Genomic DNA, 23908 nt, shown 5'->3' on the forward strand with positions numbered 1-23908 from the left:
GAACTCAAAGCTTTAGAAAACTCCACAGTATTTTGTCAAGTGAACAAGCTGCAGCATCAGAAGCCTCTGTACATTTAAGAATTTATCCTCTTATATATGCTAGTGATGAATTTTCTAGCTAGGGAAATTAGACTTGTCTTTTCTTATGATAGTATCTCGTCTCTGGAAGGCTGACCACATGCAAAACAAGCCTGTAGTTCCCTTGGTGACAATCGGAGCTTTCACAAGTTGTTCCCTGATTCCATAGGTTGCTTAGACATTCTGTAGTTATAAATTGTTTGATGCAAGTATATAGTGATGGATTGAAAAAGGTTAAGTGTTCACATATCTTATTTGTGAGTTGCTCAGCATCGTGGTTTGCCAGCTGTCAGAATTGCTCCTGAAACCGTACTGAGCTGTGTGACACGGATCATTGCTGTTTGCTTCAATGTCTGTGCTTCTGTACTTAATGCTGATATATTTGAAATAAACTGTCTCAGGGCTGTCATGCAAGACTGTGTGTGTGTGGTTGGCTTTCGTTCCTTTCAATCAGAACCTGACAGTTTCTCATCACAAAAGCTGATACTGTGACTTTAGTACCTGTTTTAAAGACGTTACACATCATGTGGCCAACATGCTTTGTGCTCCATGTGGCACATGTATGGTGTCATACAGAATGATTCAAGATGAAAATGAAAGCTGCTAAATCTATTTAAAATGACAGGGCTGAGCCTATCAGGGAAGCGTTTGGATTCTGCCACTTCTTTGGTCCTTGCAGACCAGGACCAAGGAACAACCTCTAGTGTCCAGCAAGCCCTGACTTCATTTGCTGTTTCCTTGAACAGCCTTTGCCAATGTCTCTACAATTCCTTTCCCTTCTTGAGAAATGTGGGAATGGTCTGAGCTCCCTGTTCAGGCAATGTGTTTCTACTCAGCTCTTTATCACTTCTGGTGTTGTGCCCGCTGTAGAGTAGGGTCCTGAAATCCACAGCATGATCCAATGCAGCTTCCTCCTTGATACAGCCAAAGAACATGCAACACTGCCTCATCACAGTCTAGGTGCATTTCTGCAGAGCCAAGCTGCAGCATATTTTACTGTTGCAGCTGCAGCTAAAATTCGCTTCGCTGAAGATGAATCCCATCTAGTTGGCCCTTTGCAGAAACAGGCTGCCAGGATTTTGTAACATGGGTAAGAAACTTTTCACTAATTTCAGTCTTAGAAATGTTTCTGTGACTTTGGCTAAATTATTTTCTTTTAAAAACGACCCCCCAAACCTGTTGCATATACAGTCCATTAGCCAAAACCAAGTCCCCTGTAGGGAAGACTTCAGCTAAAGGCAAACCAACACTTCTGTCAGGCTGCCGTTAACCTTTTCAACCTCAAAGATTTCCAGATACTACAAAAATGGATCTGGTAGGAGCTACAGCTGTCTCTGACATGCTGATTTGTTCTTTCAATTTATTGCTAATTAAAGTTGGGAAGTTATGAGAAATAGGAAAATGATTTTTTTCAGTCATAAGCACTGACAATCATTGGCTCTGTCTTTAGAATAACTGAGCAGCACCAGCCTTCCACGTTTTTGTATAGATAGCAACCTTAATGTGATCACAATCTCCTTGAAAGTCATTGCAATAACTGTTAAATAAGTGTGTACTTTCCTGAATTTTCCATTTCCTGATGTGATATGAATTTTGCTCTGGGGTGCCTTTGGTTGTGTGCCTAGCACGCTTTGCTGGGAAGGTGCAAGGAGCTGCTTTCATGGCTGAAGATGACTCACAGGTGCGGGGCTTGAAGGCCCTAATATTCTATAGGCATTGAGAGTGCTTTTTACTTTCCAAACTAGGAAACTTTAAAGGAGCATAATAGGATGCAATTTAAAGAGTGGAACTGATCTGCACTTCAGAACAGAGTTAGGGCACTGATCGCTCTTTCTGCTATTAAAGTGGAGAGGCACTTGAAGTGCTCTAGTGGTGTAAAGGAAGAAAAGTCTGCTTTGGAGATGCTCTGGCTTCTGGCTAGCAGGTAATGAAAAACCCTCATTTCTGGCAGTGTACACCCTTATCCTTTCCAAGAGAAGAAAAGCTATTTGAATGGGATAAAGAGAGGGCATATTCTGTGTAGTAGCCAGCTCTGCCATGATGATCTGTTCATTGAAATTACCTGTACTGCTCAAGCTTCAGCAGCTCTTCCCCCCAGCAGCTTTTTGCCCTGTGGGACTTTTTCCTCTGCAAATGCATCCATGTCACTATTTTAAAATGGATCCGTGTTTCCGGACAGCGATACTTATGGTGATGTCAGAGCGCGAATCTGGTGGAAGTAAAACATGGGGAGGCTGAGATATTCTCTCTTTAACTTTAGAAGTTTAGCCCTGTTTTTCCAAGTATTTGTCAGGGGCTGGTGGCACTGAAGGGCCCGTTGAGCGGGTTGAGCCGCGCCGCTTCCCGCGGGCGGCCGCTGGGGGGCGCCCAAGCTCCGCCGCCCGGGGCGGGGGTGCGCCTCGTGGCTCCGCTTCCCGCCCTGGCGGCTGTGGCGGCTCCCGGGCGCTGTGGCGGCTCCCGGTGGTTGTGGCGGCTCCCGGGGGCTGTGGCGGCTCCGGGGGCTGTGGCGGCTCTCGGGGCTGTGGCGGCTCCCGGGGGCTGTGGCGGCTCCCGGGGGTTGTGGCGGCTCCCGGGGGCTGTGGCGGCTCCCGGGGCTGTGGCGGCTCCCGGGCGCTGTGGCGGCTCCCAGGGCTGTGGCGGCTGTGGCGGCTCCCGGGGGCTGTGGCGGCTCCGGGGGTTGTGGCGGCTCCCGGGGGCTGTGGCGGCTCCCGGGGGCTGTGGCGGCTCCGGGGGTTGTGGCGGCTCCCGGGGGCTGTGGCGGCTCCCGGGCGCTGTGGCGGCTCCCGGGGGTTGTGGCGGCTCCGGGGGTTGTGGCGGCTCCCGGGGGCTGTGGCGGCTCCCGGGCGCTGTGGCGGCTCCCGGGGGCTGTGGCGGCTCTCGGGGCTGTCGTGGCTCCCGGGGGCTGTGGCGGCTCCCGGGACTCTGGCGGCTCTCGGGGCCGCCCCGCGGGCTCCCAAATCCCGTGTGCGCCAGGGAGCCCCGTCCCTGCGGCCGCGCGGGGTGCCGGGCTTCGCACCGACCCCCAGTCCCGGCGAGTTGAGCCCCTCTCCTCAGAATTCCGGAGCACTTCCAGGGTGAGCGTGACCTCATTCCTGGACTGGCCTGCCTAGCAGGCTAGCCCATTTAGCTAAACAACTAACCCAGGACTTCCATGTGTGCTTTTGTTGACCTACATAATGAGATGGTTTTTTTTTTAATATATATGTATATTAGTAAAGCTTCCATGCAAACAATTTGATATATTGAAGCCTTTGTTTGCCTTCTAGAATTTGTTTCCAGCCTCAGAATCATTACAATATATTTTATCACTCACTTCCAGTTATTAAACTTCAGCTTCAGAGAGGGGAAAGAATAAAAAGTCTAGGAATGATGGTACAATTCTTGATGTGTCAATAGTTCATTTGCCTGCTTCTTCCCCAGCATCTAAGAGATTAATTGAAAACAATTATGGGCAGTAGCAGCACAGATCTAAAAAGTAACTAGAGTCAGGCATGGCATAAAAAAGGTTATGGATAGATCTTCTGGTTCCCAGGGGGGAAAAATATTTTAGTGCTGCTGACATTGTGATATAGCAGAGGTTAACAGCGTATTAGCTATTGTCATCAGACTGTTTTATTTTCCACTGCAGCCCTTACCATCTCAAATACCTCTGGGATACATAAAGATCCACATTATATTAATTTTGCAAATAAATTCATGGTTATACTATAATTACCTCTTCTACTACTTCGATGGAGCCGTGTTTTCAGGCTGCCTCTGCAGTGCAGGTGCTTCAGAAAAATGCAGCAACAGAGTCTCTGCCTTAAGGATCGGAGTCTAAACAGAGCAGGCGTCTCAAAAGCGTATTTTAGATCTCTGTGCGTATAGGTGTGGTGCTGGGGCCCAGGCAAACAAGGTGAATTGCCCCAAATTATCCAGCCTTGTATGAGGATGTGAACTTGAACCCCAATGCTCTATCATTACTGGGCCATCCCTCTTCAAAAACTCGGTCTTTGTTGCTGAATATGTTTTACAGTACCTGTTCTCTTGTTTCACATATTTAGTGTTCCTAGGACTGTATTCAAACAGGAAGATGAAGTATCTCTTCATTACACTGCTAAAGTGGTTCCCATACAGTGATAAATCAGTGGTACTACACTGTAATCCCAGCATGTGACAAGGGCTCCATAGATCTGAACACCTGGTTTGGAAAGCAATGACACTCGTTAACCCTGGAGTGGTCATATCACTCGGAATGGCTTCCTATCAGCTTGGTTTCCTCGGATGTGTGGGGTTTTGGGGTTTTTGTTTGTTTGTTTGTTTGTTTTTTCAGTGAGGAACGCAGGCTGTCCTGAAGGAAGGCAGCCTTTCACTTCCTGCAGGCAGATGGTAGGTTTTAACTGGGAACCTGAGTCAGAATTTAGCCTAAGCAATACTGACCCAAATGGATACGGCTGGAGTATTACAAATTGTCAGTTATTTAAGAAGGTTTCTCAAAAGAGACTGAACTTAACATATGGGGCAATCTGTTCCATCTCAGTTGGAAACATCGCTTCCTATCCATTAAAAACAGAAAATAAATGTTATTACAGCATAAAGTCGCTCTTGCGACACCTTAATCTAGTTCAGGCAGTGAATTACAACCTTGTGCCTTATTGTGCTGACACCTTGAATACTGGTTCATTGCTACTTGTTATCTTTTTGCCTCTCTAACTTTTTGGGTATCGTTTGCCACTGCAACTTGACACAAGGTCAGAAGCCCTTTGGGAGAGGGACCGTTGATCTTTGCTTAATATCTCTTTCATGGCCGACACAACAGGACTTTAAATACTGCTCTTATCCTAATAGATGAAGACATTGTAACAGAGCCGCTTGTTTGATTCAGAGGAGCCACCGAAGTATAAAAGCTTGCACTGAAAATGCTTTCCAAAGTCATTTTTTCCTTCTCCTGGCTTATGCCAGTTATGTCAGAGGACCTACCCAGTCTAAAATAAATATAATGCAGTGTCCAATCTAAAATACACATTAACATGGTTTATCTGGTAGGACTTTCATGTGTACGGCTACCTATTATAGGGTATTTTCTCTTGTACATTTTCTCTTGTTCGCTATGAGTGTTTCATTTTCTTTAGCTATAAACAAAAAAATCAAAGAGAGAGGATTTTTTAGGAAAGAAATGCAAATGCAAAATTCCTTATTTGTTTTCTTCCACTTGCAAATCTACGTTTTGTCAGACCGTGAATATTACTTGGAGTTTTCTTTCTCAAAGATTTGAGTACTAAATGGGTTACAAAGAAGGGCCACCAAGATGATCACAGACAGACCTGCTTTCATTTAAGGAAGGATTGACTCAATCATGATTCTTTAGCCTGAAAGTAAGGTGGTTTGGGGAAGGTTATGACAGAAATCTATAAACTCCTAAGTTAAAATGGAGAATTTGAACAGAGAATGATTATTTGCGATACCTTACACTATCAGACTGAGGGGGTAACAAATGGTATTATCTAGTGACTGAAAGAAATTGTGGAACAGAAATCTGCACAGTGACACAAGTCCTGGTTTGGGAAGTGGCAAACTGAAGAGCAGTAACTGGAGGAGCTTTCTGGGGAAATATTGTAATGTACCTGCCACCTTCGTTTCTACTTTCCTAGACTTGCATGACTGCTGCTATCAGAGACAGGCCAGACTCTGTCTGAGAGAGCGCAACTGTCCGGGGTCTGAAGTGTTCCATGGCAGGCAGGGTATTAAGCGACCTGCCCTTAGTAATTCAGTGGCCAAAGCTTCACTGAAAACCCAGAGGTCACTTGTATACATGACTCAGTGAGGAGTACCGGTGACTTAACTTCGGACTCATGACATTTCGACCTGTTCTCTCAGAATTAGCAGCAATGATATTAATGACTTTCTAAGGTCCAAACATTTTTACCAAAGCAAATGTGCAGTATATGCTCCTGACCAACTGACAGCTGAGTAATGTCCATTTGTGCAGGCTGGATATTTGTGTAGCTGTATATAACTTGTACAGGAACATAAATAGAGCAGCCCTGATAATTACAGCCTTCATCCATTAGCTTATATAAACTTTGAGTGAGTTCTTCAGATATAAACTGATTTCAGTGGCTCCAAAATGTAGAATTTTAAAACGGAGCTTTTTTGTTTGTTTGTTGTGGTAGTTACAGCTGCTGTGGATCAATTTGTTTAGATGCTTCCATGTTGCTTCCTTTTTCCCTGAATTCTATCTATTCTTCTGTGTTACTTAAGAACTATGGCTCTTAAGTAACATCTTCATGTTACCTGAGCACTAGCCAGCAGTGCTGATCTTATGAACAGAGAGACTAACCTCCATACTTTCCTTTCCCTCCATCAAGATTCACTTGTTGCCGGTACCAAGACATCCTATAAGGTTTGAGTGTTCAGAGATTGGATGAAAGAGTTTGCTTCTTTCCAGCAGCATATGCCAGAAGTCCCAGCCTTTTTCCTTTTTATTTTTTTAATGCATTAAGCATTTTATTTCATATTGAGCTTTTATTCTCTTCCTCCTTTTGAACAGATACTGGATCCAGCCCTTTTTGTACTGGATACCAGCTATACCTCAATCTGTAAAAAGTTAAACCAAATCTCTTTTTATCTGCTGGTGAGATTCATTTTTTTTTTCCTTTTCTACTCTCAACTCTCCCCTCATTTGATACGAAGGAAACAAAATCCACCTTTAGGATAGCACAATGCACCACCACAGAGCTGCTCTGCTGGGGAGTGACTGATTTTGGATGACAGAGATCTCAGGGTGCAAAGAGAGATTCTGTGTGTCTAAGAGCTGACCTCTTCTGGAAGTCCAAGGTTTTGGTCCTAACCTCTCCTGCTAAGTCAGAGGACTTTCTCCCCTTCACACTAACTAGCTTAAAATAACCTCCTTTCAATACTAAAAGCAGTGCACTTTGTACCAAATCATTAATTTTGGTACAAATTACTGTTTTCTTCTTTTGCTTTTCTGCTCTTTCTCTCCCATCTGAAACTACTATACACGCAGTCTAAACCATAATCCTGGAAGCTCTTCTGACTTGAATTGCTTTACAATGTTAAAAAGACAACAGAACTATTTATAAGCACATTAGGCAAACACTGGCGACTGAAGTCCAGCTGCTTAGCATTCAATTAATTTAGTTCAGTCAATATTGCACAGTAAACAGTTTTGTCTGCTCATACTGTAAATGCATCTTGCCCTCGAGCACTTATTTCATTTGACTAATGAATATCTACTTCTAAGTGCTCCCATTTTGTCGCCAGGCAAATTCCCCCAAACATAGATAGAGCCGCTATACTTCATGAAGAAAGCTTTTGAAATCCAGGTCCGTCTTTTCTGTGTTCTCCTGCACCAGGCCAAAACCTGCTCTCCTTTATGGGACCTCCGTTTTCAATAGGAGAAGGCTGAGTGTGCACAAATGAAGACCCCGTGTGCTGTTGGCTTATTCCAACATGGCTTGTGCAAGTACACCTTACATTTCTGGGCAATATTGTTGTCCCCTTGTGTGGTAGTGAAAATAGTTTTAATTGCTTAATTCAGGTGCGTAATTTTTTCAGGGAGGTTACAACTGAGACAAATCCTCACCAGTGTTTGTTATTTTTAAAAAATAAATAACAAGAAATAAATTTGCATGGTCCTCTTAGTGTTCTAACTATGTGAGTAGATGGATATTCAATTTATGAACAACTGCATAAAAAGTAATATCTTGAGCTACAAGAAAAAATTAATTCAGCTGAAATTAAAAATAGTTGAATGAAAAAGTACTAAAACGTCCCAAAGTACTTTTCTATATGAAATTCATTTCAAATAAAAACTGCAACTATTTTGACTTTTTCAAAATAACATTCTTTTTCTTTTGAAAACATTCTATAATGCCTGTATATTATGCATTTATTACATTTTTCTGTATACATAACTTTTCAAAACAGTTGCAAGCTACTTAATTGTTTTTGGCGGGGAAAAGCAGATTTGGGGCAAACTCTTCTCTGTTCCTGTTAGCAGGCCTCTCTCGAGGAATTTCAGTACTGTGAGGAGATGGCAGAACAAAGTTCAGTAAAGTGCTTTATGGAAAGAAAAGTCTGGAAGAAACTTTGAGAGGTTATCTAATCCATCTCCTGCACGGAGGCAATGATGGCTGAGAATATAGCGTGCTTTGCCAGCTTGTCACATCATTAATTTCAAATCTTTGATAAGTCAAAGAAGACAGGTAGGTAGGCAAATATTAGGCTTTCTGAGTCTGCTGTGTCTGTTCAGCCTGCACCAACAGAGAGAACCAAGACGCTGCGTATTCCCTCGGGCAATCGATGGGACTGGGAAGCCAAATGCAGTTCTGTCCTGCAGGGGTTAGTGGCTTTTCCGAAAGCGAGCTGTCCACGAGGCTGTTACGTTTCCCATTTTTCCTTCTGCAACAGGGTATGAATATGCTGACATCATAAGCTGATGTAAAGGAATGAGCCTTTTTGGTAGGGAAAGTACTAAGTCTACTTAGTATCTGCAGATTTCTGCAGAGGAAGACATGCAGCTCAGCACTGAGTTGATATTGGGTGATATTGGAGGGGTAGATGTCATCTAGGATCAGAGGACTCCAAATACTTTGTGTCCCCAATCTTGATGCAAATTCCTGCCCACAGTAAGGATGTCTAATATTTGAATTAATATTTCTGCTGCGTTGATCCTAAACATGAATTCAAATATAGGTAGTCATGTTCTATGTGTTTGGATTAGAAATGGTAATATGTTAAATAACCATGTGTCTGTCTTCTCAGGAAGAGCTCCCCATAGGTAATTTAGTGTCCACAGACACTTACAGAATATAAATGAATGAGAATGAAGACAGATTGCTCAGGAGATTAACCATAACTATATATTCTGAGTTAAAAGCCAGTCATTGATATTCATCTTCATCAACTTCATCTCATCAGCAGGAATAGATTTACTGGAAAATAATCTAACAACCTTGAGCTGCTGTTTTGTTAGCTCAGGGCGCCGAGGACTCTGTGCTCAGGGCTGCCTTTCCACTCTCCATTGCCATCAGCATTATGGCTGGGCAGTCCTGACCCCAGAGTCCAGTGTCTTATATGAAATGAATTGTTGTCTCATTTAGTTTTCATCTACATGCTAATAAACAGTTGTCCATTGTAGAAAACAGCATTGCACTTTAATATGAACAGATATTCAAAGGACTGAGGGACAGAAAAGTGCACTTAATCCCTGTATACCCAGAGAGATTGAAGGTGGAGTCTGGGAAACTTTGTGCTGCTCCTGCTGCGCAGAATACTGATGAACTGAGACCTGCCATTTAGGCACTGACCAGAAATAATGCTTTTTCTGGGGGGAGTGAGGAGAAAATAGGGAAGTGGGAGCATGAATGCTTCAGACATAACCGAAAAGCTATATGTTCTTCTGAAGATTGCCACACACTCAGGTTTGCAGGTAATGACCAGTTTCTTTGTGCAGTCTAATCCTGCAGAAAACATGGGTGTAACTATGCAGAAGATAAACCTTTGCCAAATAAAGTTGTTAAAAGTGGTAGCAGAAAGTTAAGAGAAGAGGTATGAAGAATTTCATCTGACTGTCAGTTCTCAATTCAGCAGATTACATCCCGAATGACTCGAGGACTAGCATGTGAATATACCACTCACTTAATAAAACTACTTCAAGTTAATGTTGTGTTGGGTCAGATAAGCAGTCTTTCTAGGTACCTGAATCATTGCTTTTTTATTTATTTGTATCTCTGCAGTGACAAGGAACCCTAGGTATAGACCAAGTCCCTGAGTGGATAGGCACTGAACAGAGAATTTCTATACTTAAGGCTATAGTATCCTAGTACAACTCTATTATCTCCAAGCATGATGTGTTCTTCAAAAAATGTGAAATGACATCCAGAGATTATTTTTGCTGCTGCTCTCTGACTAAAGAAATGTAATATGCTTCTTTACTAATAGAAAGTTACCAAGAGCTATCATACCAGGCCTACAATCTTGCATTCTGGTGACACCAGAGTCATGGGATGTTTGCCCTTCTTCAGACTATGAATGTCAGCACTTGTATAATGTGAAAGTGCCTGAGGCACTGAGGTACAACAAGGAAAGCCCTATCTCAGAGATATTTCAGTCTGCTATCATTTCTGAAGCTGGCAAGCAATGGATTTGCGTTAACTTAAAACCCCCTTAGAAAGTCACTGGGAGATTACAGAGGCTGAAAAGTACAGCACGGAATTTTGATCCCAGTACTTACAAATATCTCTCTAGGAAATCAGGAAATCAGTGGGAGACTCCTTTAAGAGCACAACTGTTTCCTAAGGTACGCAGGGATTTCTGTGGAATGAACTCCTGATCTGCCCCTCTCCAGAAGATGGCCACAATCTTCTGCAGAAGGAGGAGGGCTCTTCTCTCACCATGTATGTCTTCTCAAGCACCTCTTCTCCTCAAGTAGGACCCCTATAAAGAGCGATGTGCTGGGGAGGTGAGGCTGCAGGGATGATAGGAACCCGTTAGCACAGCCCATGTGAGCTCAAGGGCTCCAGACTTTCAGGGACGATCTTCTGTTGTTTCTCCAGCTTGTGGCCTATGAGAGTGGCTGAAGATTCAGACCTCATAAACTTGGCGTAAGAACTTTGCCAGACTGTGGCTTTTATGGGACAATCTGGGCCCACCAGTAGTTCTGAGACTACTGAGACAATATTAAAATAACAAAGGTGAATAATAATATATTTCATTGTGTACAACAGAAAGTGCTTAAGATATACCATGTAGGTATCTGTTTTGGCTAATTTCACATTCTCTCATGGATACTAAATTGCCGAGTGTCAGCTATTTTGCTATTAAAAACTTCATATCCATACAGAGGCAAGTTATCCACTTTTTAAAAAACAAAAAGGCAAAGTCATAAAATATCAATATCTGAGTAACTTCTAAACTTGTTTGCAATGTACAAATATATTCTGAAAATGCAATAACTGGCTTCTACTCCACTTGGGAAAATAATCCTTCCAAAGCATATGTGCAGAGCTATCTCCATAGCTTAACACTAGTGATCTGTGAAGAATTAATTATTTTGGCTTAGTGGCTGAAATAAAAAAATGAGGGCCAAGGAATGACTTAAATTGACCCTAAAGAAACAATTTTTAGTTTTGCTGCAAAAGAAAAACCAAATACAGTGCCACTGGATAAATCTGTTTCACAAATAGTTGAATCTGCCTCCCAAAATATAACTGAGAAAAACCTTGGCCAGCTCCACCTACTCTTTTCCATGCTCAGCTTTCTGTCCCCATGCTGTGTGTCTGCTGTTGCGAATGTTCATGCCATTTCTATCTTCAAAATTACTTCTGCTTTTCTGCCTGGATGCTCTTAGAAACTACTACATTTAAATAGTATTAGGAAATTTTAGATCTCCATTAACTTCTGTCTATATGCGAAGTCTCCACAGGTCATCATTCTGAGAGTGAGTTTGTAGTGATAATAGCTTCAGTGTGTGCATTCTACATGGGATATATTATATATAGAATGACTTAGGGTATATTACGTGAGTCTTTAGAGATGTTTAATATTAAAGATTTTCAATTTGCAAATTGCACTGTCCATGTTTAGGTACCTCTTAAGGACTGTGTTCTGCTATCCTGATTATAATGCCATAATCTGAATTATCAATTACTAATTGTTCTGCTTTCTTTTCTATTCTCTATATGGCCTCAGGTTGTCAGCAAAACACTAACTGCTGCTTTTAAGCATGTGTAAAAAGTCCTTCATACAATGAACGCTGCAGTATCTATCAAGTAATATTTCAGTTGTATTAATAGCTCCATTAATTCCAATGTGATAAAATATGGGCAGAAACCTGACTCTTATTCCAAGAACATCTTGTTCATCTATGGACTGCATTAGCTATCAAGGCCTGGAGTGCACATTCTTCTAGCTGGCTATGCTCAAGGTTAGTTCCCTGATAACACCTGACAAGTTGGAAAAACTTTCAGCACTTCCCCCCCCCTCTTTTTCCAGAAGCTGCTTTTAAGACAGGGCTCTCATGCTCTGCCCTGTACTGTGCCTTACAGACCTAGACCCTGAGCTATATTCCAACTTTCTAGCTTGGCTGTGCACCTACCTCATCACCCTGGACTTATCTGGTGATCTTGACTCCTAGTTGAATTTGATTGCAATGCCTGCACCTGTGGGACTAGGGAGGAAGGTGGGGGAGAAGGTTATAAAAGGAGCTCTGCCCCTTGTGAAGGGTGTTGCTGACACACAGTTACACTGGAAGAGCTCTCCATGTACCTCCTTCCATACACCAAGGCAGGCCAGCTGCTGTTATACAGAGGGAGAAGGCATGGGGGAACAAAGCCCGGTAAGTATGCTTGTTCCCCAAAGATTTATTGACAAGAAATGTCAATGAATGTGCACATGTGCAACCAATGTACATGAAAGTGCTTTGGGAGGAGAGTTTTCCTTTTTTTTTTTTTTTTTTTTTCTGATGGATTATTTTCACTGATCCAAGCTTCTGGCTAAGCTCCCCAAACAATGTTATTACGTAAATGAAAGGGCAAATAGCAATGAGAATTTATTAAGCCAGCTTTGATACAGAAGTCAATGTACTGTATAACTGCTGTATGCTGGCCAGGAAGGAGGGCATATTCATGCCTCTGCCTGGCATGGTAGTGCTGTTAGCCAGACTTGACCTAAGCTTTAAATAAGCGCTGATATCTGAGCACTTGGAAGGGTCAGCTTTTACTGGAAAGGATTTTTCAGCCATGAAATGGCTGTCCTCCTGCATGGCATTCTCATCTAGATGCAAAGATGCCATAGGCTTATGTGTGATCTGAATGGTTTTGTTTATTCTCTTGCTTTACAGAGCCCTCCCTATTCTGTGACAGTATTGGAGTCTGCGTATGTATCAAGCCTGCTTGTTCTTAAGTGTACACCCATTTCTCAATTATGTGTTTCTGATGTACAATTTGGTGCTCCTATTTTCTCTGCTGTACGTGGGGAGGTGGCTCTATGCCCCAGAGCGCAGAACGTGCACTGCAGACACAGACTCAGCTCCTGACTTCCAGCATGGTAAATGCACCTTCATTCAGCCAGGACTGTTGGGAGGAACAGGCAGAAAGAAATTAAACCTCACACACCTGTGTAAGGGCAGTGATTTCTAGATCTCATCTCACAGGCAAAATAAAGATGGGCTCAGGAATGCCCCACAGTTCAGAAAACCCAAGACAACAGTGAATCTCCTGAGGGATGCCAGGAAGAAGTATTCAAATGCCCAGATTCCAAAAAGTGGGACAAAAAGGAAAAGAGAGCTCCTGGCAGCATGATGTCTCTGTGAAATGCACTGCTTCTCTCATCCTTCTTTCTACCCCCTCCCTTTAAACAAATTCCTCCTCTTACACCCTTTTTCTATTTATCTTTGAGCCTATGCCTCGTCCTCTTCTTTTGCATACATGATTTATTTTCTATGTCAAAGTGAGCTGCTGAATTTTCTCTACTTTTGTTATACATACAAGAAAATAATTAAAAAACAAAAACAAACCAAAGCCTTTGGAAAATTTTTACTCCTGCGAAATTTAGTTTCTAAAAATGTAAGATCTGAAGCAACCCTTATAGGGTCTGGTGTGCTCTCCTAGCTCCCAGAAGAAGGACAAGTAGAAACTGTCTTGTGAAGTGTGAACTTCCACATTCACATAGTGTTTTGCTCCTGACTGAAATGTCCTTGTTTAGACTATCCAGCCCTTTCCTGCGTCCTTGTGCTGTTCTTCTCCAGGAACAGCATGTGCTGTGCAGTAGGTCTGTTAAAAGACAGAGAGTATTTGTGGTCTGATTGGAAATGTGGTTTAATCCTAAGGTATTTACCGATAGATGCTAGAATGTGTTAACTTCAGAAAGATCTCACTGTTGGAATGACTTGTGTTTAGAACAGACTTCCCTCCTCACAGTATACCAAGCTTGAAAGTAATTTAAGAATGGCTGTGCATTGGCCTAAAGAAATTGGTCAGAAGCAGAAGAGTTCTTATTCTAAACTGTAATAAACAAAGACAAGTCAAAGAGGAAGAACACACAGCCTCTTGGTACAGCTGAAGGTGTTGTGAATCTGAGCGTTGTTATAGCCAGGGTTTGCAGGGCCTGTGGGAAAAAACACGTGCTGGGGCACAAGACTATGGCCATTGTATGTCTCATGATGGGGCAAGAGGAACTGAGAAGTAGGTGAATCAGAGAGGCTTTTTGATTATGGATGCGGCAGAACATAAGCAACTATGAGGGGTGGAAGTTGCCCTCGTCAGCAATGTCAGAAGGATTGAATTTTTTAGGAAAGACAGAGCTGAGTCTCCTTCCAGGTTGCTTCTAATTGAGAAGAGTCCAGGCCTTGTTTACTGGGCATAAATTGTGCAATGTTGGTCGCAGGGGGTTAAAGGCACAATCGGGTACCCCCCTGTCCCCCCCCAAGACACTACAGCTGGTGGAGGGACACACATGGGAGCAGGAACACCCAGAAAGGGGCTAAGGCTCTTGGAGAATTCACAATGAAACAAGGGTTCCTCTCCCCTGAGTTTCTGGATGCCTTAGGGAAAGGCATGGGTAGATCCAAATCAAAGATCAGGCTGCCTCCGATACTAACCCACTCATATTCATTAGCGGATTTTTGCTGCCAGGCATGAATAAATTACTAAATATCTAGTGCCTGCAGACAGGCAAAGATAAAGCTGTCTGGGGAAGCTTGGATTTAAGACAGGTTTTTCATCTGTAATAAAAACAGCCCTTTTTGTTTGAGGTGTAGGTTCTTATATCCTTGCTAGTTCAAATGCAATCATACTCTGGATCAATGCAATCTTGTCTCAAGCAGGGAGCTGTGATAAATCTGTTCAAAGCTCATTGTGTCAGACCACTCTGTGCCAACAGAAGTGATAATGAAGGTTTAGGTATGAACACAGTGATTTTCTTTCTTTCTTTTTTTTTTGGCAGCAAATCTAGAATTTCAGTGGAATATTTTATTGATTCACAGCAATATCACTTTAAGTTGGTTGCTATTTCATTCAAGCATTACGTGCATTTAGTGTTATGTCTATTGCTATATGAAATAGAGAGGGCTGTAAAAACAATAGAGTCAAGGCAGAATTATCATTTCCTAGATTGTACCCAGCTAGTTAATTCTTTCCTTTTTCCTAAGCTTGCACTTTTTGGGCTTCTTTGTGCTTGTTCAGTTCTCCCACATAAGCGAGCTGGTTGCTAAGGTTGAAGCACGGTTCAGTGTTGCAGTGTAGCTTACTGAATCATGCTGCAGCATTGCAGTTGTCATAGAGATGTAATTTTTAAAGCCAGGAGGGACAGTTCTGATTATCTGCTCAGACCTGTAACACATGGTAGCTTGCCAGTAAGTCTGTAACTCTGCCAAATGGGAGCAGTCTGGCCCTCCCTCTCCTGTGACTGTGGACCACATTTCACTTAAGTTATGGGGATGCTAGAACAGAGACCCAAGTGGGGTTTAATTTATTGATAGAGTGAAGCTCTTGCATGTCATTTTTTTTCTCTGCTGAGTACAAGTCAGGCACAAACAGTCCACAGGGTTGTGCTCAGAGTGTGACAATGGCAACCTTCAAAGGCACAAGGAGTACTCTAGTAATAACAGTACCCCATCTTCGGTCTGGTGCCTCTTCCCCCTGTCTGCACCCTTATCAGATGAGGCTTGTGTCTGCACCTCACCCCTGCCAGCGCAAAGGCTGCCAGAACTGTTGCCAGTGAGAGTGGGCTTATGCTAAAGCACTGGTTGTGAACTGCTATAGCCCAGTGTCAAGCACTCAGTTCTACCGCTTGCCAGAGGCGACCTGGTATAGAAGAACAAACAGCTGGTGGATTTAACATCTTAAATTGCCAAAGTGTCATCCATTAGAGCTTGCGTGGTAGCGCCCAGCACTCGGAGTGACTTCCACCCAAGTACACAGTCTCCTCTGTCACAGGGTTACAGAATGGTTGAGGTTGGAAGGGACCTTTGGAGATCATCCAGTTCAATGCCTCCCCTGTTATTCCTCTTTAAACTGTCCTTAATGTTAATCTGTGAAAAATGGATTATGATATATCTCAGCTATGCTGACAAAGCTTTTCCAATTGTAAAATCTTATCTTTTTATGTACAGACATTTCTAGTGGCCACCACACTATTAGGTACAGGAATAGTTATAAAGCTTCTCTTGTGGTTTCTCCATCTACCTCCACAGAACTTGAAATATGGTGAACTGCTTGAGCTAAGTAGTGAAACCTTGAGTGAAGGAACACATTCGACCAAAACATTTTTCCTATTCCTAAATGTATACATTTCTCTGATTTTCAGCTGGGCAGAAATAGCCTCTGCAGTCATGTAAGAGAGCTTCAGGAAAGCTGGAAATGTATTTTTTTTAATGAAAATAATCCCCTGTCTCAATAGAAGCATATATTAGCATTGCTTTGACTCTTCTGTTGGAGACATACCATAATCAATGTCTTGATTATGCACTACTTTTCACATTCCTGTCTGGTGTAGTTGTTTTGCTGCTATTCACAGTGCATTATATTATTTGCAGGTAAGTATTAATAACAAAAACTCTTAGCACTTCAGATTTTCAAGGAGTTGTGTTGGCTGATTTCCACAGCATCCCTGTGAAGTGGAATGAGTCACTGCTTTTCTATCCACAGATTGTGCCATGTTCACCTCTGAGTAGCTTTAGAGCGAGCTGTCTGTGGAACCGCCTGCTTTCTCCAGAGCACGCGTTTACAGTAGGAAAAAGTCTCCCTTAAAAACACAGATTAATTTACTGGAAAGGACGAGGTTGCATGTAGCCCTATGCGGCTCTAAGTTCCGTGATGCAGCTGTAAATTCCATGAACACAGGATTAGAAGAAGAGATAAAAATTCTGATTGCATAACATTTGATTTTCTTTTTAGGGGCATTTAACAATGGTGTGAGGAACAGATGATTCATTTTGACTATGCAGTAGTGTCTAGGCACGCATTAAACTTTGGCTTGCTATTTCTAATGCAACTGTATTGCTGTGTGATTGCATCTGCAGGTGTGCACCTCCCTGCAAGCCATGATTTTACATCTGCAGGTGAGGATCAATTTAACAGCTACTCCTGTAACAAGTCTAATGCATAAGAGACGTTTTCCCTGCTTACACGGACCTTTGTCTTGGTTTATTGCTCAGGCTTTTTGCTTAAATTCCCATCTGTCATGTGCATTTTCTACAGGCTTTGAACTCATTTACAGTGTCTCTGTTGATCAGATCTAATTTCAAGGATGTGGTTATGGAAAGAGCATCCACTCGGAACAAACATTTGAAAAGACTATCAGCCACATGAGATTCTCAGTTAAAGCAAGTTGTGCTGGCCGATATAGATGGAGCCATGCCAATTTTCACCTGCTGAAGATCTCACATGTTACTTCTATATCAGATTGCATGCTGCTGAGTGCTATTAGTGCTATGGCTATGCTGTTAGTATTGAATAGAGGTCCCCGCTATCTGCGTTTAGTTTCATTTCTTGTTTTCTTTCTGCACGCATGAAGCTTGCACTGGTTACTGTCATCACCAATGATGAAAAATTTTGTTAAGAAATAAAACAAGTAGTAAAGATAGGATTAAAAAAGTAGTCAGTATTACTGCTATCACATTCCTTCTAAAGCCAAGAAGACTGTAGGAAGCAAAAGAAGAAAGTCAGTGTCAGCAGCAACCTAGAATAGATGGCATGAGAGGTTGATAGGAATCTCTTAAACCATTTTTGTCATGGAAGAAAATGTCACGTGCCAAGTGTGGGCAGTAGGGAAGCCATGCCCATAGCTGTCACCTCTTTCTATACCCTCCCTACTCTGGCCCTAGCATCTTTCAAGGAAATTAATGGGGGTTACTAAGTGCAAGGTAATCAGGGCAACTGTCTTACTAATACTCAAACACCTAAGAAAAAATTATGTAGTCTAGTCTCTGGAATTCTGCCTAGAATATTCTTCTTCCAGGTACTTTGTCAGTAATTTTCAAGACTTTTAGAGATGCAGACGAGAAAAGTTGTGTTGTGCAGGTGCAGGAAGATTTATTTTAGGTGGAAAACTGTCAAAGAATCCAGCGTTCCTGAAACTTCCCATACCTGTAGACCTTCAGTAGCAGTTAAGCATGGCAGTGCTTTTGGAATTCATTCACTTGATAGTAGAACTGATCAAGTAATTCACTCTGCTAATTTTGTCTGGTAGGAAAATTGTGAATAACGTTTTTTTTTTTTTCTTTTGGATCAGCTGAACAAATGTTAGCATATCATTCTATCTTTAAACACATGAATTATTCATAGCAAGTGTCCAGAAGGTCTGAAAAGCAATTTTCTTTTGCAGACATGTGACTGGCCACATGAGGGATATGGTGTTCTCTCCCATCTGATTAGACATGTTGGCATTTCAATTGCTTATTCAATCTGATTCAAATTTTGGTTCTTGATGAGATCTCAGCGATAGTATCCAAGTCATTCTGACTAAACATTCATCCCTACAAGGTTTTGTTTATATGACAGTTTCTGTATAAAGAAATAGGAACCAGTTGAGTGTCATTCTGGTCTCCAATTATTAGAGCTGCTAACTCATAAAATGCTCCTTTGATCAGTTTTAGTCATGACTGAACTGGAGTCTTCAAGTCAGCTACCTCCCAGCAAACAAATCCGTGTCTTTTGAGTATGAAGGTGCTAATTTTGTTTGCTGTGGTACTTTTATATCCATTTCCTCTGCTATAGTTGGGTAGAAAAGTTACTGAAAGTGTGATTCATTTTATTTTGAAAATCAAGTAAAAACTTTTCCTCCAAAAGCACAGAATGTATGACCTGTTAAGTGCAAACTAGGACGTGAGCCAAGCAACACTAAGATAAGTGTTCCATACCAGAAAGGCAGTAACCTGGGTCTGTAAAGCCCAGGGAGGTGCATGTATCAGAAGATTTGAAGTACTTCAGTATACTCAGAGCAATTATAGATATGGCTGGGGCAGCTGAGCGCAGATCTACAGGGAAGGCTGAGGCATGTTGCACAGGTATTCATTATATGCAAAATAACCTTGCACAGCTGGCCATGCCACTTTGTCTGTTGTGGAAGGTTTCCTGTGGTGCATAACCCGTGTGCCTTGCACACGCTGAACAGTCACTGTGGTGACCCACGCCGCAGCTATTGAGGTGCTTCACAGGGAATCTCGATAATACGGACGCTCTGCTTCTCTTTCCAGGATGTCTGTCTGCAGCACCAAAACACCAGGATCTTAAAAGATGGCATTTTTCACCTCTAAAGAAATAAATGAGCAGATTCTATTCAGAAAATGCTCTTTAATATAGGCATTTTTCATTAAATCTACTCTGAGTGTTTACTTGCCTGAAATCTTTTGCTGGCAGAATAACAAATTTGTTGTTCTTAATCTATCAGAGAATTTTTAAAATAACTGTAACATGACAATCCAAGAAAAGCAGCAAAAGGAAATAGTTATCATAGAAAGATTTCAAATTTCTTACCAAGCAATTTAGAATTTGAATTCAAAGCTACGTCTCCACTGCTTTATTGTAAAGCTGGTATTGAGTATGCCCTTACAAAGGAACAAAATACTTCATGGAGGGCAATTTTGAAGGTATGTGCCCATTTCAGCGCTTAAAATCTGCCATCACAGTAAAAATATCCCTCTCATTGACTCTACCAATTAGATGTTATAACCAAGCACAAACAGTGGACTGAGAGCCTGTCTTGCCTCATCTGTATGTGTGCTTTTATTTTTCTATGCCTGACAGGAAAAACGATATCCAACTCACAGATGTATTAAGATGAACATTCATGAATACTGCAGCTAATGAAAATCTCTATAGTATTATTTAGAGGCTGCAGAATAAACTGAAATATTTCACAGGAACATTTTCTAAGGCTCAAAATGATTTTACCTCTGGTTAAGATTTATGTATTTTATATTTGCTTTACCATACTATTAAATGATTTTCTACTTTATATTTCTACACTTTTTGTGGTGTTTTAATGCTATGATAATATTTTTACTTGTCAAGCCTAAACAATTGAAGACTAATAGAATCTTTTGTAAAATTAATCCTATAAGAACTTTTTTTGGAATTTAACAGCTTGTCAGTTCAGAACAAAAACTATCATCATGGGTTTTTGCAGAGAATGGGATATGCTACAAACAAGGAAAACATTGTAGTTTTAATCTGTTTTAACCAATGAAAACGCTGTAGTATTAATCAGTTTGTTTAGACAGACTGCTTTCTCTCTGTCAGTGTATTCCATTTTGATTAGACCAACAACTAAAAAATCCTTTTCAGAAGCCTCAAGATAGTAATTTCTTTAAGGGTCATCATTGTAAAAGATACTAAAGACTATGCTAATTATTCTAAAGATTCTGATCTAAATATGATGATACTAAAGGTTCTAAAGACTGTACTAATGATAAAAATTTGGAAATGTGAGTCTTGATGTGAGCTCATGGAAGGCAATGGCAAGGCTCTTATTAACATTTATGATTTTCCTTTTATAACCTCCAAGTGTATGGCTGAGTAACTGAACCTCCCAACAACTTTTTGGGTGGATGTTAATCTCATGTTACAGATGAATGTACTGATGTGAAGTAACTTATTAGGGTTCTATGATTAGTAAGCAATGGTGATGATCAGTGTTCTGTTGTTGTTTCTCTGACTTAATCATCAAGATATTCTTCAGTATTTGACAAAAGATTTTGAAAGTTCTTAAGCTTGGAACAACCATATATTGTACATTAATGTGCTATAAAAATATACTAGATGTTTTCAGTTTGCAAACTTGCTGGAAGTGCAGGATCAGAACAACTGCTACTGCCTATATAACCTGTGAAAGCATTTCAAACCACAGCTGTAACTTGGTATCCCTCTCCCTCCAGTAACTTACAACTTTCAATTTCTAGTGTGCAATTTTGTTCATCCAGAGGATATCTGCGTAGATCCATCATGCAAGCAGCTGTTGTTGTGATCCTGTAAGAGGAGGAGCAGGGGGAAAGACATGAGATTTAAAACCATGCAAAATTCTTTGAGAACAATTATTTTCTATAGTGAATTTTTTTGGTGGTTGTGCTGGAATCCTGGCATACAGAATAGCTTGTAAAGCATGATTAAGCAGTTTATATAGAGTAATATACTAGTTACTGTATAGATTAAATTTCCTAAATTTACAAAATCGATCTACGAAAGACTGTCTAGTAAGCACTAGTTATGAGAACCAGTCCTTGAAAATACTGGGGAATACTGCTAGAAGTACCATGGAGATTTTATAATTATGCTTTGTCTCTGAGGCTAATTTTTGAGAGCCTTACATGTTACACATTACATCGAATTTCATGTCTCTTAATAGTGTTTTGCATCGGTTATGGAAAAGGTTGAGGACTTCAACATAGATATGACCTCATTTGTTTCAGCCCTCTACCAAACATTCCTTACTGAGAAGCATTGAAAAGGCACGCAGGAATCATCTGTCAGACATTCCTACGTAACAATGCTTAAGATCATACATAACTGAATATACGGCCTTTAGTCACAGTTAAATGCTTTTTAATTAAGGTTTTATAGGGTAATGTTTTGTTCTTAACTAATAAAACAGTCCTTATGCTAATTGAGTTCACGTATATCAACCAGAAGATTTATTTAAATGTGTACAGAAGCAGAGGGTAATACAGTGTTTCCCAGACCACAGAGTTACAGTGGCCAGGTATTCCTTAGTGCTTAGAGTATTTGCATTGAGTTATGCAGTTCAGAGCCACGTAAGCAATAGCAATTTGTTATTTTTTAATAACACCAAGATTTTTTTTTTCAGGTACAAAGTAATTTTTTAACAGCAAATAATTGTTCTCTCTTGTTCTGTCAGTGGCCACCACTGAAAAGAGACCAGCACCATCCTCCTCACTCCCTCCCTTGAGGTACTTATATACACTGATTAGATCCCCTCTCAGCCTTCTCTTCTCCAGCTGAACAGGCCCAGCTCCCTCAGCCTCTCCTCATAGGGCAGATGTTCCAGGCCCCTGATCATCCTTGTGGCCCTGCATTGGATTCTCTCCAGCAGCTCCACATCCCTCTTGTACTGTGGAGCCCAGAACTGGACACAATACTCCAGATGTGGCCTCACCAGGCCACATTGAACTGTTGGCTTAGAGTGCCTGACCACCATTATAATCCAAGATCAAAAATAAATGTTTGTGCTAATAATGTACTACACTGCTAATTGCAGGTCTGAAAGCAAACACTTAGATTACGCAGAAAGTAGTATTGTTTTTTCACATCAGTAAGTAATCTGAATATACCTAACCTATCCCTTAGTCTTGTGTTGTCCTTCATGATCTTTATACCACTTCATGTTTTCAGTTTACAAGGGAAAATAAAAGCACTTGGTTTGTGTTCTAGATTTCCCTCAGCTTTGTTTTGCACTCCCTGTAGTGGCTATTAGGCAGTATGTACCTGTTGCTCCACTTAGGTGGAAGGCTGCCTGACAAGTCAGAGGGGAAGTAAGCTTTTCCTCTCCTGATTTACCCCTGTTAACAGCAGTGATGAATGCTGCCGAGCTGTTCCGGTGCGACAGCAGGCAGCTATTCAGGTAGAGTTGCACAGTGAGTGCTGTGTCAGCATTTCCGCTGAATATGAGTGATTCACGGGCAAACTTGAGAACCTGGAACCCAGCAGGGGAGAGAGAAGCAGAAGACTACACTGGGAGATATCTCTCATAGGCCTGTGTGACCTTTTCCAGGCTCCTTGCTGGAAATGGGGTTTTCAGGATTCATCTGTTGCTCCTCAGCTCTCCTCGACTTAGCTGCCTGTATTTGCCTCTTCAGTTCTGCTTCTATGATTCCTGCCTCCCTGCCTAAAGCTATCTACCTGGCCACGGCATGCAGGGTGATTAGAGCAAGAGGCCAGCATGGGCTGGAGCCCCTGCTGCTGCACTCTTCTTGTCATGGCTCTGGTGAGCACAGGGTCCAAGCTGGCCTGTCTAAAATGGGACCCCAGGCAGCCAAGACAAAAACCGAGGTTGTGAGGTAACAGGCAGAGACCATGGGCTGCTGGTGCTGCCCTTAAACTCCTCATAAGCCTGCAATTTAACTCAGGCTAAATGAGTCACAGCCCAGCGGGCCTGGAGTCTTGTGAGAAGGGGGCCATTGGCCGTGACAGTGGGAGGATCCCCACAGGATGCAGGCTCCATTTTCTCCTTGGGTTGCTGCTGGGGTTGGTGGCCTGTTGGGGTGATTCAAGCTCTGCTCCCAGGAAAGATGCCTTATTAGGGAGGGCAATGCTGACAGTGCTGTATCCCTAGGAGAAAGAAGTGAGGCAAGGGGACCTGTGTGGATGGGCAAGGCTCTCTTGGAAAAATGTAAACAGAAGAAGAAAGCATACATAATGTGGAAGAAGGAGCAGAGCATGTGAGAGGAATATTGCCAGAGAATGCAGGGGTGTGTTGAGGAAGACCAAGGCTTCTTTGGAATTAAATTTAACAAGAGATGTCAGGGACAACAAGCAAGTGTGTGAGTGATTCAAAACTGGGTGGAGTGCCAATACTCCAGAGGGCTGTGCTGCTGTTCAGAGAGACCTGGGCAGGTTGGAGAGTTGGTTGGAACTTCATGAGGGAGGTTCAACAAGGGCAAATGCAGGGTCCTGCACTAAGTGAGCTGGGCCTGTTTAGCCTACAGAAGAGAAGGCTGAGATGGGATGTAGGGAGGATGGGGCCAAATTCTTCTCGGTGGTGGCCAGTGACAGGACAAAGGGTAGTGGGTACAAATTAAAACACAGGAAGTTCCACCTCCATGTGAGGAAGAACTTTACTGTTCCAGAGCCCTGGAACAGGCTGCCCTGAGAGG

At 42.0% G+C, this 23908-nt stretch overlaps 1 protein-coding gene across 1 annotated transcript in view; it reads right to left on the reverse strand.

Moving 5' to 3' along the window:
• Positions 1-23908, reverse strand: part of GABRB1 (gamma-aminobutyric acid type A receptor subunit beta1) — a 93780-nt gene that overhangs the window by 6840 nt on the left and 63032 nt on the right. Inside the window, exon 4 of the mRNA XM_088524744.1 lies at positions 20965-21047. Within this exon, the coding sequence (XP_088380870.1) occupies positions 20965-21047 (83 nt within the window). The remainder of the gene's footprint in view (positions 1-20964; positions 21048-23908) is intronic.

The sequence above is a fragment of the Tinamus guttatus genome, unplaced genomic scaffold (genome assembly GCF_059628265.1).
Source record: "Tinamus guttatus ecotype Peru unplaced genomic scaffold, ASM5962826v1 Tinamus_guttatus_pri_ptg000213l, whole genome shotgun sequence".
Lineage (NCBI taxonomy): Eukaryota > Metazoa > Chordata > Aves > Tinamiformes > Tinamidae > Tinamus > Tinamus guttatus.